Source organism: Pipistrellus hanaki, assembly GCF_964339955.1.
Source record: "Pipistrellus hanaki genome assembly, chromosome: 2".
Taxonomy (NCBI): domain Eukaryota; kingdom Metazoa; phylum Chordata; class Mammalia; order Chiroptera; family Vespertilionidae; genus Pipistrellus; species Pipistrellus hanaki.
Genome location: NC_140504.1, coordinates 51,312,350 through 51,325,372, shown reverse-complemented (window position 1 = coordinate 51,325,372; position 13,023 = coordinate 51,312,350). Strand labels below are relative to the sequence as shown.

General features: G+C 41.9%; 1 protein-coding gene across 16 annotated transcripts in view; it reads left to right on the top strand.

Moving 5' to 3' along the window:
- KALRN (kalirin RhoGEF kinase) overlaps positions 1-12,160 on the top strand; it is a 650,068-nt gene extending 637,908 nt beyond the window's left edge. For all 16 annotated transcript variants that reach the window (XM_084871483.1, XM_084871457.1, XM_084871488.1 and 13 more), the window contains 3 exons: positions 4,289-4,489; positions 4,847-4,985; positions 5,549-12,160. In XM_084871483.1, coding sequence (XP_084727609.1) covers positions 4,289-4,489; positions 4,847-4,985; positions 5,549-6,094 — 886 coding nt within the window. In that variant the 3' untranslated portion in view covers positions 6,095-12,160. The remainder of the gene's footprint in view (positions 1-4,288; positions 4,490-4,846; positions 4,986-5,548) is intronic.
- The last annotated feature ends 863 nt before the right edge of the window (positions 12,161-13,023 follow it).

Genomic DNA, 13,023 nt, shown 5'->3' with positions numbered 1-13,023 from the left:
TCACACTGGCAGGGGGTAGTTGGGGGTGGCCAGGCCAAAAGGGGGGTTAGTGAGGGGCAACCAAACAACTGAGCAGCAGACTGCATGGGGTGACCAGACCCACAGGGGGCAGTGAGGGGTGATCAGGTCCTGGAGGGGTGGGGGGCCGTGAGGGGTGACCATACGACTGTGGGGTGGAGACAGAGGGAGGAAAGAGTGGGATGTCAGCAGATAATAACTAAAACTGAAAAAAGCAAGTAGTCACTCAAAACATACTATATTTAGAGTCACAGAATCACTAAATAATTGGCTAAAATATATTAAATTTTTATATTAAACTGACTCTGGGAGAGGACAAACGGAGATTGTGGGATGATGGGATACTGTTGATTTTAATAGCAAACCTTATAAAGCTAAACCTTGTAAAGGTAAACCGTGGGGATGCATAACTTTGACCAACACAAACAAAAATGAAGGCAGCAGTACTTCAACATGGCCACAAAGTCAGGTGATCTGTCCTCAGCACGCAGGGTCCTCTGGAAGGACCACCTTATCATACTCAAACTCACAGAATGACAATGTGTTAATATATGATGTAAAATGAAACTTTCAGTTTGACCAAACACTTGTTCACTGGGCCAAGAATGATGCCTGGCATATTGTCCCGGCCTGCGGGACAACAACGGGGGCCCGCAGGAACCACCTAAGAGAATGAGGCAAACAAGGAACGCGAAAGAATGGGAGCAAGACAAGGTTCTGATCAAGCTCCGATTTTTATTCTCTGAAATGGTTGTATTTATACAGCAGAAACAAAGGGGGGCAGGGTTGCCTATGCAGGGGGGTCTTTGGTACCTGGCAACACAGGATTGGCTAACTGCCAGGGGCGGTGTGACATTCCAAGGTGCAACATTCCAAGGCTGGGCTATCTAGGGGGGAGGATCAGGAAGGGGAAGAGGCAGGAAGACAGGAGATGCTAAGCTGCAGGCTATCTTATCTTTTGGCCAAGCCCTCAGGGCACCACATAACTTCTGCTAGAAGGAACTTAATTCTATTTCCTTAAGACTGAGTTGCTTGCCTCTCAACTCTGCTGGCTCCCAACAGCATATAATAGGCATTCAATTAATATTTGCCTGATACTTGTTTTATTGATTAGCACATTCTCTTTTTGGGAAAAATCTATAGGAAAAAAAAACAACTCCACAATTATTGTCAGAAAGTTGCTTGGTGAGCACAGAGCGAGGTCAAGGAGTCAGTTGGACAGTCTTGGTCATGGCCATGGTGTCGGATGTATCCATTTCAGCTAAGGGAATGAACTGCTCTTCAGACAATTCACTCCTCTATTGATGAGTTAGGGCACCTCATGGACCAGCCTTGATGGCACTGGCTTGTCACCTCTTTGACTCTCTCTTTCTTTGTTTCCATTGCTGATCACCCCCCTTTTTCTATTCACTCTCTTACTATCCTCCAAAGGGCTACAGGTGCGCCTGGGAACATTTCCTTTCTTTTAGGTCCGGTTAGTTTTGATAGATGTAAAAATAGAGGGTGGTATATACGGTACTTGTTAAATGTCTTTGTCAATTAAAGATGCAAACTGAAGTATTAATGAGTGAAATAACATGTTATATGAAGTCTGCTTAAAACACTTAAAAAAAAAAAAAAGCAGAAGGTAGGAAATGAATAGATGAAATAAGGTTGGCAAAATGTTGATAATTATTGAAGTGGGCTACTAGGTGCATAGAACATCTATTATAGTGTCCTTTCTATTGTTGTGTATATTAGAAATTTCCCTTAAAAATAATAAGTATAAAATTAAATTAAAAATAGCCTCTTTAAAATGTTTTTAAATGGCCGAAATCGGTTTGGCTCAATGGATAGAGCGTCGGCTTGGGGACTGAAAGATCCCGGGTTCGATTCTGGTCAAGGGCATGTACCTTGGTTGCGGGCATATCTCCAGTAGGGGGTGTGCAAGAGGCAGCTAATCGATGACTCTCTCTCATCGGTGTTTCTAACTATCTCTCTCCCTTCCTCTCTGTACAAAATCAATAAAATATATTTTTTTTTTAAATGTTTTTAAATGATTAAAAGTAGAATTCCTCTTTTAACATTGTTACTCCCGTTGTCATTGTATTTTATAGAAATACTAGAGGCCTGGTGCATGGATTTGTGCACATTGAAAGGAAATGAATTAGAATAAATATTTTAATATCGCTATTCGCTCTTTCTCTATACTAACCATGTCAACCAAATTCACGATCGACAATGACAGATCAAAATACATGCATGCGATTGGCGCCAGTGAGAGCTTTATATAGATATGTATGTATGTATATATATATAGACTAGAGGCTATATATTGATATATATGTATGTATATATAGACTAGAGGCTTGGTGCACAAAATTTGTGCATTGGGGGGGTGGTCCCTAAGCCCGGCCTGCATCCTCTCATTATCCAGGACCTCTAATCCCACAGGCCAAAACTGGCAGTCAGACATCACTCTCACAATCCAGGACCGCAGCTCCTAACCACTTGCCTGCCTGCCTGCCTGCCTGATCACCCCTAACCACCTCTCCCTCAGCCCCCACCACCATGGCTTCATCCGGAAGGACATCAGAATGATGTCTGAAATGACGTCTGGAAGGTTGTTTAGCTGTCTAATCTAATTAGCATATTACACATTTATTATTATAGATAAACTTGCTTGATTAGACCTGCTTTCTGATTTAGCTAAATTTTTTCCAGCCCAGTGAAGCACCCCAACTTCTCTTTCAAGTAATTGTCAGCAACACAGCAGTAAATATCAATACGAAGCAGATTATTATTGTAGATCACACAGGGAGAATAAAGGGTAAAATATTTAACTGCAGCAGTGTTTGACTATATTGTGTGCAGTGAGAAAACCTGAAGTCATTTTCAAGGTCCACCATTTCTTACTTCTTTTCAATCAGGTCAAGTTTCTAAGCTTTCTAAATCTCTATTTTCTAGCTAATGAAAATAAAATAGGATTCCACGGAGTATCCTAGGTACCTACTCCAGAACTTCTTTGGGGATCAAATGAGATGAGGCACACAAGAAAATGCTTCACATACATTTGGTTAAAGTACAAAATGTTTCCACCTGGCTATAAAGCAAGTCATGTTCCTGGGCTGAAGAAACTGCTAGGTGGCTAGTTGCTAGGGAGAGGAAGCTGGGCATTGCTATGTGATGTCATTACCCGAAGCCCACAGCGACTGTTTCCAGGCTGGGCTGGGCTGGGCTGGGCTGTGGGCTGCATTTTGCACCATGGGGTCTCAGCTGCATCGGCTGCGATTTGGTGGGGTGTTGCCTCAGGGCTTGTGTCCCACTTGGGGGAAGACGAGTGTTGCTTTATGGGTGCCAGGTCCACAGTGTCATTTCTCTGCAAATGGCCAGTGTGTGTCATGGCAGCTCCTGCACTGAGCATCTGTCCCCTGGTAGTCAGTGCACGTCATAGAAACCAGTCAGACAATTGAACACTTAGCATGTTAGCCTTTTGTGTATATAGATATTCTGTTTAGAAAAGAAAACTGAACCTGTGGTTGATGTTCAAAATGATGGAAAAATATTTTTACATCTCAAAGAAATCTAAAATGCTAAGGAAGGAAAAATGGTGTTTCTGAATGACATTATAATTAAAAATACAGTAGTCCCTCCTTACCCATGGTTTCACTTTCCACGGTTTCATTTACCCATAGTCAACTGTGATCTGAAAATATCAAATGGAAAATTTCAGAAATAAACCATTTATAAGTTTTAAATTATGCCCTGTTGAGAGTAGCTTGATGAGATCTCCCACCATCCCATCCATCCCTCCCAATACATGAATCATCCCTTTGTCCAGCATCTCCACACTGTGTACGCTCCCTGTCACGTAGTAATTATCTCAGTTATCAGATCAACTATTGTGGTATCACAGTGTTTGTGTTCAAGTAACCCTTATTTTACTTAATAATAGCCCCAAAGCTCAAGAGTGGTGATGCTAGGTAGCAATTCAGCCACATCAAAGAGAAGCCATGAAGTGCTTCCTTTACATAAAAAATGTAAGTATGTATAGGAAAAACATGGTGTATGTAGGGTTCAGTATGGTCTGCAGTTTTAGCATTCCCTGAGGGTGTTGGAATGTATTCCCCTGGGTAAGGGGGCAGGGCAACCACTGTATAGGAAAACAGAATCCCTAGTAAAATGTTCCTCTCTGACCCACTTCAGTGAACACATCACACTTCCTTGAATAAGATAATACCCAGTTGACGAATGAATCTTGACAAAATGCTTTCTCCCTTCTGTTTTCCAGAGGCCGTTTCTCCATAGTGAAGAAGTGCATCCACAAAGCTACACGCAAAGATGTTGCTGTGAAATTTGTCAGCAAAAAAATGAAGAAGAAGGAGCAGGCTGCCCATGAGGCCGCCCTACTCCAGCACCTGCAGCACCCACAGTACATCACTCTCCACGACACCTATGAGTCTCCCACGTCCTACATCCTGATTTTGGAACTGTAAGTACAGGTGTCATCTCTTTAAGGCAGTCCCCAGCGGTTTGGGTTACTTACTGGCAGTTATCTTTAATACAGCGTCTTAGTTGACAAAGCGTTCTGTGTCACATGCACTCTGTCCTCCAGTTTATAAAAATGTTATCCCATTTTTTAGATTAGAAAAATTTATTTACTTGTTTGCTTATTTGTTTGTTTGTTTGTTTCAGTTCTGACTAAACTCAGGGCTCTGGATAAAATATGCCTGTATGACCACTTCCATCTCTCTAACAGGGGGTAGGAAAGATCTTACAGATTTGTATGTGTGTTATTCCTTTGTTTCTTTACAAACATATTTCCTTTGCCGCTTCCCCCTACTTTCAGGATGGATGACGGCCGGCTCCTAGACTACCTTATGAATCATGACGAGCTGATGGAAGAAAAGGTAGCCTTCTACATCCGAGACATCATGGAAGCGCTGCAGTACCTTCACAACTGCAGGGTGGCCCATTTGGACATCAAGGTAATGAGAAACAGTCGCCCTTGCAGGGAGGTGACCAAGTCCAACCTGCCAGTCATGATCCTTGAGAGATGTCAATTCTAATTCGTTTTTATTAACTTAGATTAGAACCCTTATGAATATTAAGCAGGCACGAGGTTGTCACACAAACATGTTTTCGTGAGTTCACCATGGCATTTGGGGTGAGAGAAGGTAGGCAAGCTTTAACCACTACTTCTTACTGTATAGAAGGAAGCAAATAAATGCCAGCCTTCTCATGATGCTCAAGAAGGCCCCTGTTCTCCAAAATAAATAAATTACTCTTCACTTGATTCGCTGCAGAAGGAAGGGGTACCTATGAAAACATGATTTTCCAAGTCCAAGGACTTCTTGGAAGTGCCTCCCAACCCAATTAAGCTTAGTTTGAAGCCTCCCATGTGCTTTGCAGAGGAAATGTCCCCTACACTAGAGGCTTTACCAAAATCTAGCAGAACTGTGCTGGAACTAATGGAGTCCCGCTAATAGTCACACAGAGAGCTGAACTTGCCTTCTCTTTTCCCCCCGCCTCCTTGCAACTCTCTCCTCAGCCTGAAAACCTGCTCATTGACCTGCGGATCCCAGTGCCTCGAGTGAAGCTCATCGACCTGGAGGATGCTGTCCAGATCTCAGGTCACTTCCACATCCACCACCTGCTGGGCAACCCCGAGTTTGCCGCCCCGGAGGTGATCCAGGGCATCCCCGTGTCCCTGGGCACCGACATCTGGAGCATCGGGGTCCTGACGTACGTCATGCTGAGCGGGGTCTCCCCGTTCCTGGACGAGAGCAAAGAAGAGACGTGCATCAACGTGTGCCGGGTGGACTTCAGCTTCCCGCACGAGTACTTCTGCGGCGTGAGCAATGCCGCCAGGGACTTCATCAACGTGATCCTGCAGGAGGACTTCCGGCGGCGGCCCACGGCGGCCACCTGCCTGCAGCACCCGTGGCTGCAGCCCCACAACGGCAGCTACTCCAAGGTCCCGCTGGACACGTCCCGCCTGGCCTGCTTCATCGAGCGCCGCAGGCACCAGAACGACGTGCGGCCCGTCCCCAACGTCAAGAGCTACATCGTCAACAGGGCCAACCGAGGGACGTAGCCAAGCCACGTCCCCGCCGCCCCGGAGGTTCCACATGGAAGCGCAGTGTGAACCAAAGCAAGACTGAATGTGCTGTAAATAATCCTGTTCCTTATTTTCACTCCATGCCTGTTCTCTGGATTGAGAGAGGGTCCCTCGTCAGTGGTGATTCAGGGTCTGAGCAGCAGGAAAATCACCCCACATCCAGGGCTTTCCAGAAGGCCATTCATTCAGAAGAGACAAAGGAGGAAATCACAGGGAGTATAACAAAAAGGGGCAGGGAGGACGAGACTATGAGCTGATGCAGAATATTCATTGTGCGTTCCAAAGAGAGTGGGTCGCGGGGCAAAACTTCAGCTCACCGTAGTGAGTGAAAAGGGTTTCTGCCTTGGCTGAAATTTCAAGCAGAAAGTTCTGTGTAACAGAGATGTCATGTATGCTGACCAGTACAGTTTAGATTCCTTAGATATAGTTTCTTTATAGAATCCATCGACACATACAGGGAACTATATCCCGTTCCAAATTCAGAGTTTTATACTATAGAGATATATATGAAGTCATCATAAGTAACTTGGAGTGCTCCAGTTAGGACAGTGATTTCTTTACCGAAGCATTAACATTGTTTTGACTAAGCACAATTAGATGACGACTTTTTTAGAGCATTTTATACATCTTGTATAGAAATCTTTTACCAGAACCTGTGCATTCAGAGAAAGCAGTGACCCCTTTGCCATCTGTGGGTGCGAACACCTTCTCTCAGTCACAGGCACTTGACTCACGTAGGTTCTGTTTAGGAAATGCTACTCCCCAATTCACTGGCAGCTCAGAGTCCAACTGGCGGGAAAGCCTGCCGGAAAATCAGTCAGAGTTGTGGGCTATTTTTACGTCTACACTTGGTTTGGGATTGATAGCAAATGTAACAGGTTCATACAAAAGGGCAAATAGAAACCTTTCCTACAGTTTCTCTGAACTCTGTACCACTTTCTGCTGACCTCTACAACTGTAGAATGCTGGCCTACTTGACTTCCTACCCCTGGTGGAAGCCAAGGGGTGCTCACCAAAAGGAAGCAGCCATATATAGGCCTGGCAAAGGCCTGGTCCCAAGTCCTTTTTGAAGCCATGGACTAAAACCCGATACATCACCCTAATAGAGCATTGTGTTTTAACTGGGATTGCAACACCTACCACCACTCAGCCACCAGTATTTCCTGAGACTAAAAGGACTAATTGCACTTTGAGGCCAATGCTACTTTCTGGTGTATATTCTCCGCATCAGATGACTATTAACTGTCCTTTGTTCTGCTAGTAGGAAAACAATTAAACCTGGGCATTTCATGTTTTGTTTCTTTCTATTTTTTGTTTTTGTTTTTGTGTTTGTACATGATCCACTCTTTGTTTTCTAGAACATATTTTGAAACTGGTGGTTATGAAAACAATACTTTAAATATTTAAGTCACATATTTGTCCAAGTCACGTTTAACGGCATTGTGTCTGTCCTAGAGTAGGATTGAGAACACTGAAATCATGCAGCTCAGAAGTACAAGTGGGGAGCTGACGAAGCATAAATAGAACTACAAATCTAAGTGAAAAAGAAGGGTGGACATAAGCCTGAACTTTCATATACAAAAACACTGATCTGCCCAGTGGAAAGGTAGAATTAAAAATACTCCTCATTCTTTTCTCCTGATTTCAAAGTCAACTTCCTCATCTACCCTCCACTTCATCCCATCCAAGATTATAAATTAATAAATGAGTAGAACGTATAAGCAATAAGACTAGATAGCACTTCGTGTTTTCAGGATTAACCAAATATGTGGAAACTGACTCCGGCTGTGTCCGTTTCCTAGTTTTTGAATGGCCTGGGCCGTCAAGGGTCCCTTCCTCAGAGCGCTCCCTTGATGAACCCGCCATGGTCTTCATTTAGAAACGAATGTATATACAAATGCTATAGGACATGATATTTTAAAATGTAAAACAATTTACCGAAAACTCCTTCCGTAGACCTGTCTGTATTATGAGACATAGCATAAAAGAAGAAAGCCTGGTCCCTGCGCTCATTATGAGGTAGAGTGCAGGCACTGGGGATTCCAAATATCCATACAGTATGGCCTGGCAAGTTCTGTTCCGTCCACCACGGATGGCGATGAAAGGACCCCTGCCGAGTCGTTCTGTGTGTGGATGACCAAGCAGGAGACAAGGTGAATTTCTGCTTCAGAAGGGCAGGGCCCAGGACCATGGTGCACGGGCTGCACAGAAGAGCATCAGTGGAATCGGGCTGTAGGGAGGGCAGTTGACAGGATGTTAGAGCCAAAGCTTTTGCATCAGCTTTTACAGCAGGGTGGGGAGGACTCAGACATGAAATTGCATGGAGTTCCCCCTCCTTGGGGAAGGGAGGGGGCGGAAGGGAAAGGACACAGGCATGAGAAGTAGTATGATTTTGTTAACTGGAGCCAAAGTACAATCATTAGAGTAGAATCAATTTAATAGCAGCCCCAGGAGAAAGAGGGTCTAATTTATCTAGTTTGGCAACTGAAGGAAACTAACAGGTACACTCCATGTCTGCAAAGTTTCTGGTTCCTCGCAGCCATGATGAGGCAGTGATCCTGGTTCAAGAATTCTCCAAAGCAAGTTGGAAGTAACAAGGAGTCCCAGAACAGGACTGGGAAATGGACCTTGGGTGAGAGATGAGGGGCCAGGGATCACTTTCTTGTACCTGTTTTGGGAGGTGAATTTAGTTAGTCCTTTGGAGAACAGAAGAGTAGAAAGGAGAGAAAATAGTCCATTTCTCTAATTAGTCCACTTCTCTAAGACAGTGGCTTTTGAAATCAAAACTTAACGAGGAATTAGTGAAAGTGAACTTCTAGTTGAACTGGGGAAAATATAAATGTTGGTTAAAGGCACAGGCTTCTTGCTTGGCTTATATTCATTGCATAGGGTTGGGGTTTTTTTTTATTTGTTTATTTTGTTTTGTCAAGGTGGGATGGAGAAAAAAGGGAAAGAACGGGGACAACTCAGAATAATTTTTAAAAGGCATAATGATTTACTGCATCTTTTACAGTTGTTTCAAATTAAAAAGATTTATATCCACTTACAGCCAAATGTGGGAACATTTTTTTTTTTTAAGTGCGGTGTTGGCAGTGTCCTTCAGGTCTCTCACAGCCATATCACTGTAGGGGGAGAGGAGGAGGCAGGGGAAAAGCTGGTTTCACTGCTTTGTGACTCACAAAGCCTTTATAATGGTAGTGCCTTTCAGAGGGGAGGAAGGGAGATAAAGAAGTTCATTGTATTTAGAGTGACTGATATTGCAGCATTTTTTTTTCTTCATTTTATAATACCTTTTAAATGAAAACATCTGAATATAGGGTGAGCCTAGGAATTCTTGAGTTTCAACCTCAGCTATTCCTGATTCATCCTTTCTATAGAAAGTCTGTTTTTATTTGGCCCAAAAATGTCCCCATGGTTAGAAAGTTAGGGGGAAAGAGGGTAGACATTAATTTCATAGGGATGTTGGAAGAATACCTTAGTTGGGATGTCTATAAAATACTTTTTTTTTAAGTGCTACACACTGCCAGTGCTAAGAATTTTATTGATAGGAACTTTGAACATTCCAATTTTTCAATATTCATGTCTTTAGATACCGTTTGCAAACTCATGAGGTTAAATTTCATCAATTGATTTTAATTGGAAGTACTAAGTGCTCTTTGTCTATATGTTATTTGGTCTTGGCCTATAGTTTTGATCATTTAAAAGCTGGTCTACAGAAAAAGGTTAGAAAGAGCTGATTGAAGTCTCATGTCAATCAGCTGTTTTCTTCAGCATTTCTTATGGCAGACACAACGAGGAAGGTGCCCTCCAAAGCAATGGCTACTCTCTCTTCTCAGAGAGCTTTGCACTCTGGGAAAACTGGCAGAGAAGACCCCAAACAGCCACTTTCCTCACTGGGAGGGCAGAAGTGAGAATAAAATATTGTCTGATTTTACAATTCACTCCTCAGAGTCTCACTGTCATCTGCTACAGATGCCAGTTAAATGCACAGGTGTAGAAATGAATAGAACTGTTGGTTTGGGGAAGGAAAATCTTAAATCATCTCCTCCCCCTTCTCCTTCTTCTCCTTCTTCTTCTTCTTCTTCTTCTTCTTCTTCTTCTTCTTCTTCTTCTTCTTCTTCTTCTTCTTCTTCTTCTCTTCTTTTCAGATAATTAGTTTTTCAGAAGTATATTTTCTTTCTCACAGTCTTTGTGATTTGGTGCCCATAAGTTAGTCATCACTTTTTTCTTATGTGAAAGAGAATGGAAATTTAGATTTGTGAGAATATAAGGGAGCAAATATATTATAAATCAGATGGAGGTTATTTTGTATATTAACGAAAACTTTGCCCCATGAATTTGATAGAGGAGGGAATATGTCACACATAAGGGGTCTCCACAGGGCAAATGTGCAAATAGCACCCCTTGCTCAGTTTGGGGGAATGTTGATCTATTTCTTGCTCTCTCATGTAGCATCCCCGTGGAGTCCAGGCTAGGCAAACCCAGTATGTGAGCTTTCAGTGGATTCATTTGTATCATGGTTTTTCTTAACTATTTAAAATCTCGGGATCATTTGGAAGCGAATGAGTAAAATGGGGCAAGGTTAAGAAAGATAAGGTTTTCACATACTCCACTAAAGGAAGCTACTATGTTTGTATTCATTTTCTAAAAACTCTAAGGCTCTGGTTGTTTCATAGAGGATTAAAAGGCACTGAATTTTGTTCACAGACTACACATTTATAAAATATTCATGTGAGAAACCTATACAGAAATAGAACACAGAGGTATCAGAGGCCTTATTTTCTTCAACACTTTTTAAAAATATATTTTTATTGATTTCAGAGAGGAAAGGAAAGGGAGAGAGCGAGAGCGAGAGAGTGAGAGAGAGAGAGAAATAGAAACATCAATGATGAGAGAAAATCATTGATGGGCTGCCTCCTGCACACCCCCCACTGGGGACGGAGCCTGAAACCCAGGCATGTGCCCTTGACTTGAATCAAACCCAGGACCTCCAGTCCACAGGCCAACACTCTATCAATTAAGCCAAATCAGTCAGGACCGTCACTTTTAATATATGTAGAAGTTAAAAAGCAATTACTCTCAGGCAAATTTTCATCTTTAAGAGATACTTGTGGGAAAGCCTGCAATAATACAGGCTATTGCATTTCCCTGTCAGCCTGTTTGCTGGGAGATTCTAAACTGTAGTCAGATTTAATTTCTATCCAAATGTTCAAGATTAACTGTTTACTCACATAACTTATTTTGGATAGTGATAATGGCTGAGAAAATGGAGGGTGGTGGAAAAACATGCAAATAAAATTATTAGAGTCCCAACTCTGGAGGCTTAATTTAAGCAACCTAACTGCTAGCCCAAGAATGGCTAGAATAAGAGTTCCATCATGTCTGACTTCTATCAATAAAGGAATCCACATCCAGGAGTACTATGGAGACTGCTACCATGATCTCAAGGACTGTGGTTATGAATTTGAAGTTAACAAACATACATATTCTCTCACTAACTTAAGCCATATCTGTCATCTCTATGTTTGATTTTTTTTTTTCTTCTTACCCTGGTGCTTTTACCTCTGTTTCTGCCAAACTTCAGCCTACTCTATGGGGAAGGTGAGTAAAACTGTAGTTAAGACAAACGTGAAGACTGTGAAAAAACTAAACATCCTCTTCAGAGTGAGATCCTAGTCAGAGAACAGTAATGTTCAAAGTGCAAACTGTTAGAAAATATAGATATATGTACATCTGTACATGTATATAGTGTATAGTATATATGTATATGTTATTGCTCACATGCAGAAATCTATCCATTTGAAGACAGCCCAGGTGGGTCAGTTTTTCTATTGGAAAACGACTGAGGACCATTCCAAATCATTAGGGCTGGTGGGTAGAGTTAGATTCTACTCAATTAGGAATTATTCGCAGTCATGAAGTCCACAAAACCAAGTCAACAAAGCCTGAAGCATCATAGGGCCATTGTTTAGGATAGTATGCTTATATAGAGTCAGAAGTACCTTTATATTTGAATTATTAACAGTTGGTTAACTGCACTGGTACCTCCCCACCAAGTCTTTTGAGAATTTGGGGTGGCTTCTCTGGTTATTCAGATATGCTTCTCCATAAGTGGACAGGTTTCCCCATAGGGACCATTACACATATACATATAAGTTCATACTTTCATCAGGCTTGTTAATAATTGGTTTAAAAATCACTCCACAGTATTGATAAATAGCTCTATATTTTCAAGGTGCAGAAGAATTCCACAGCCTTAATTATTTCAGTGTCTTGCTGGTCTGCCTTAAGTGTATCTTCTGGGTTTTAGTTGTCTTATTATTTTTTTTAAATTTTCTGCAGTTATTCATTTTGTATGCACACAACGTCGTTTTGTAAATGTAAGTTGTAAATATTTTATTTGTAAGTCAAATTCACTCGTGTAATGTTGTAAAGTGATGACCTGCTGTCTTGTCATTACTATAGTAAATGTTATAAGTTATGGATTGAAACTTCAAAATGTACATCTCACAAGTTATCATGCCTATAAATATACTATACTAAAGATGATTATTTCTGGTGGCCTTTTTGTTTTCTAATTAAAACCTTTGTTCAAAAAAGTAATTTTCTTTCCCCAAATATATGAAAGCCTCTGACAAGGTAAAAATATTACAACACTTTTGTCCAGGATTTTGGAAAGAAAGTAACCATTTTGTAGCCTAGAGAAGTATTCTAAGGCATTTTTAAATTTTTATATATATTTAAATATATTTTTATTGATTTCAGAGAGTAAGGGAGAGGGAGAGAAATAGAAACATCAATGAGAGAATCACTGATCAGCTGCCTTCTGCATGGCCCCTACTGGGGATGGAGCCCACATGTGCCCTTGACCTGAATCAAACCTGGAACCTTTCAGTCTGCAGGCC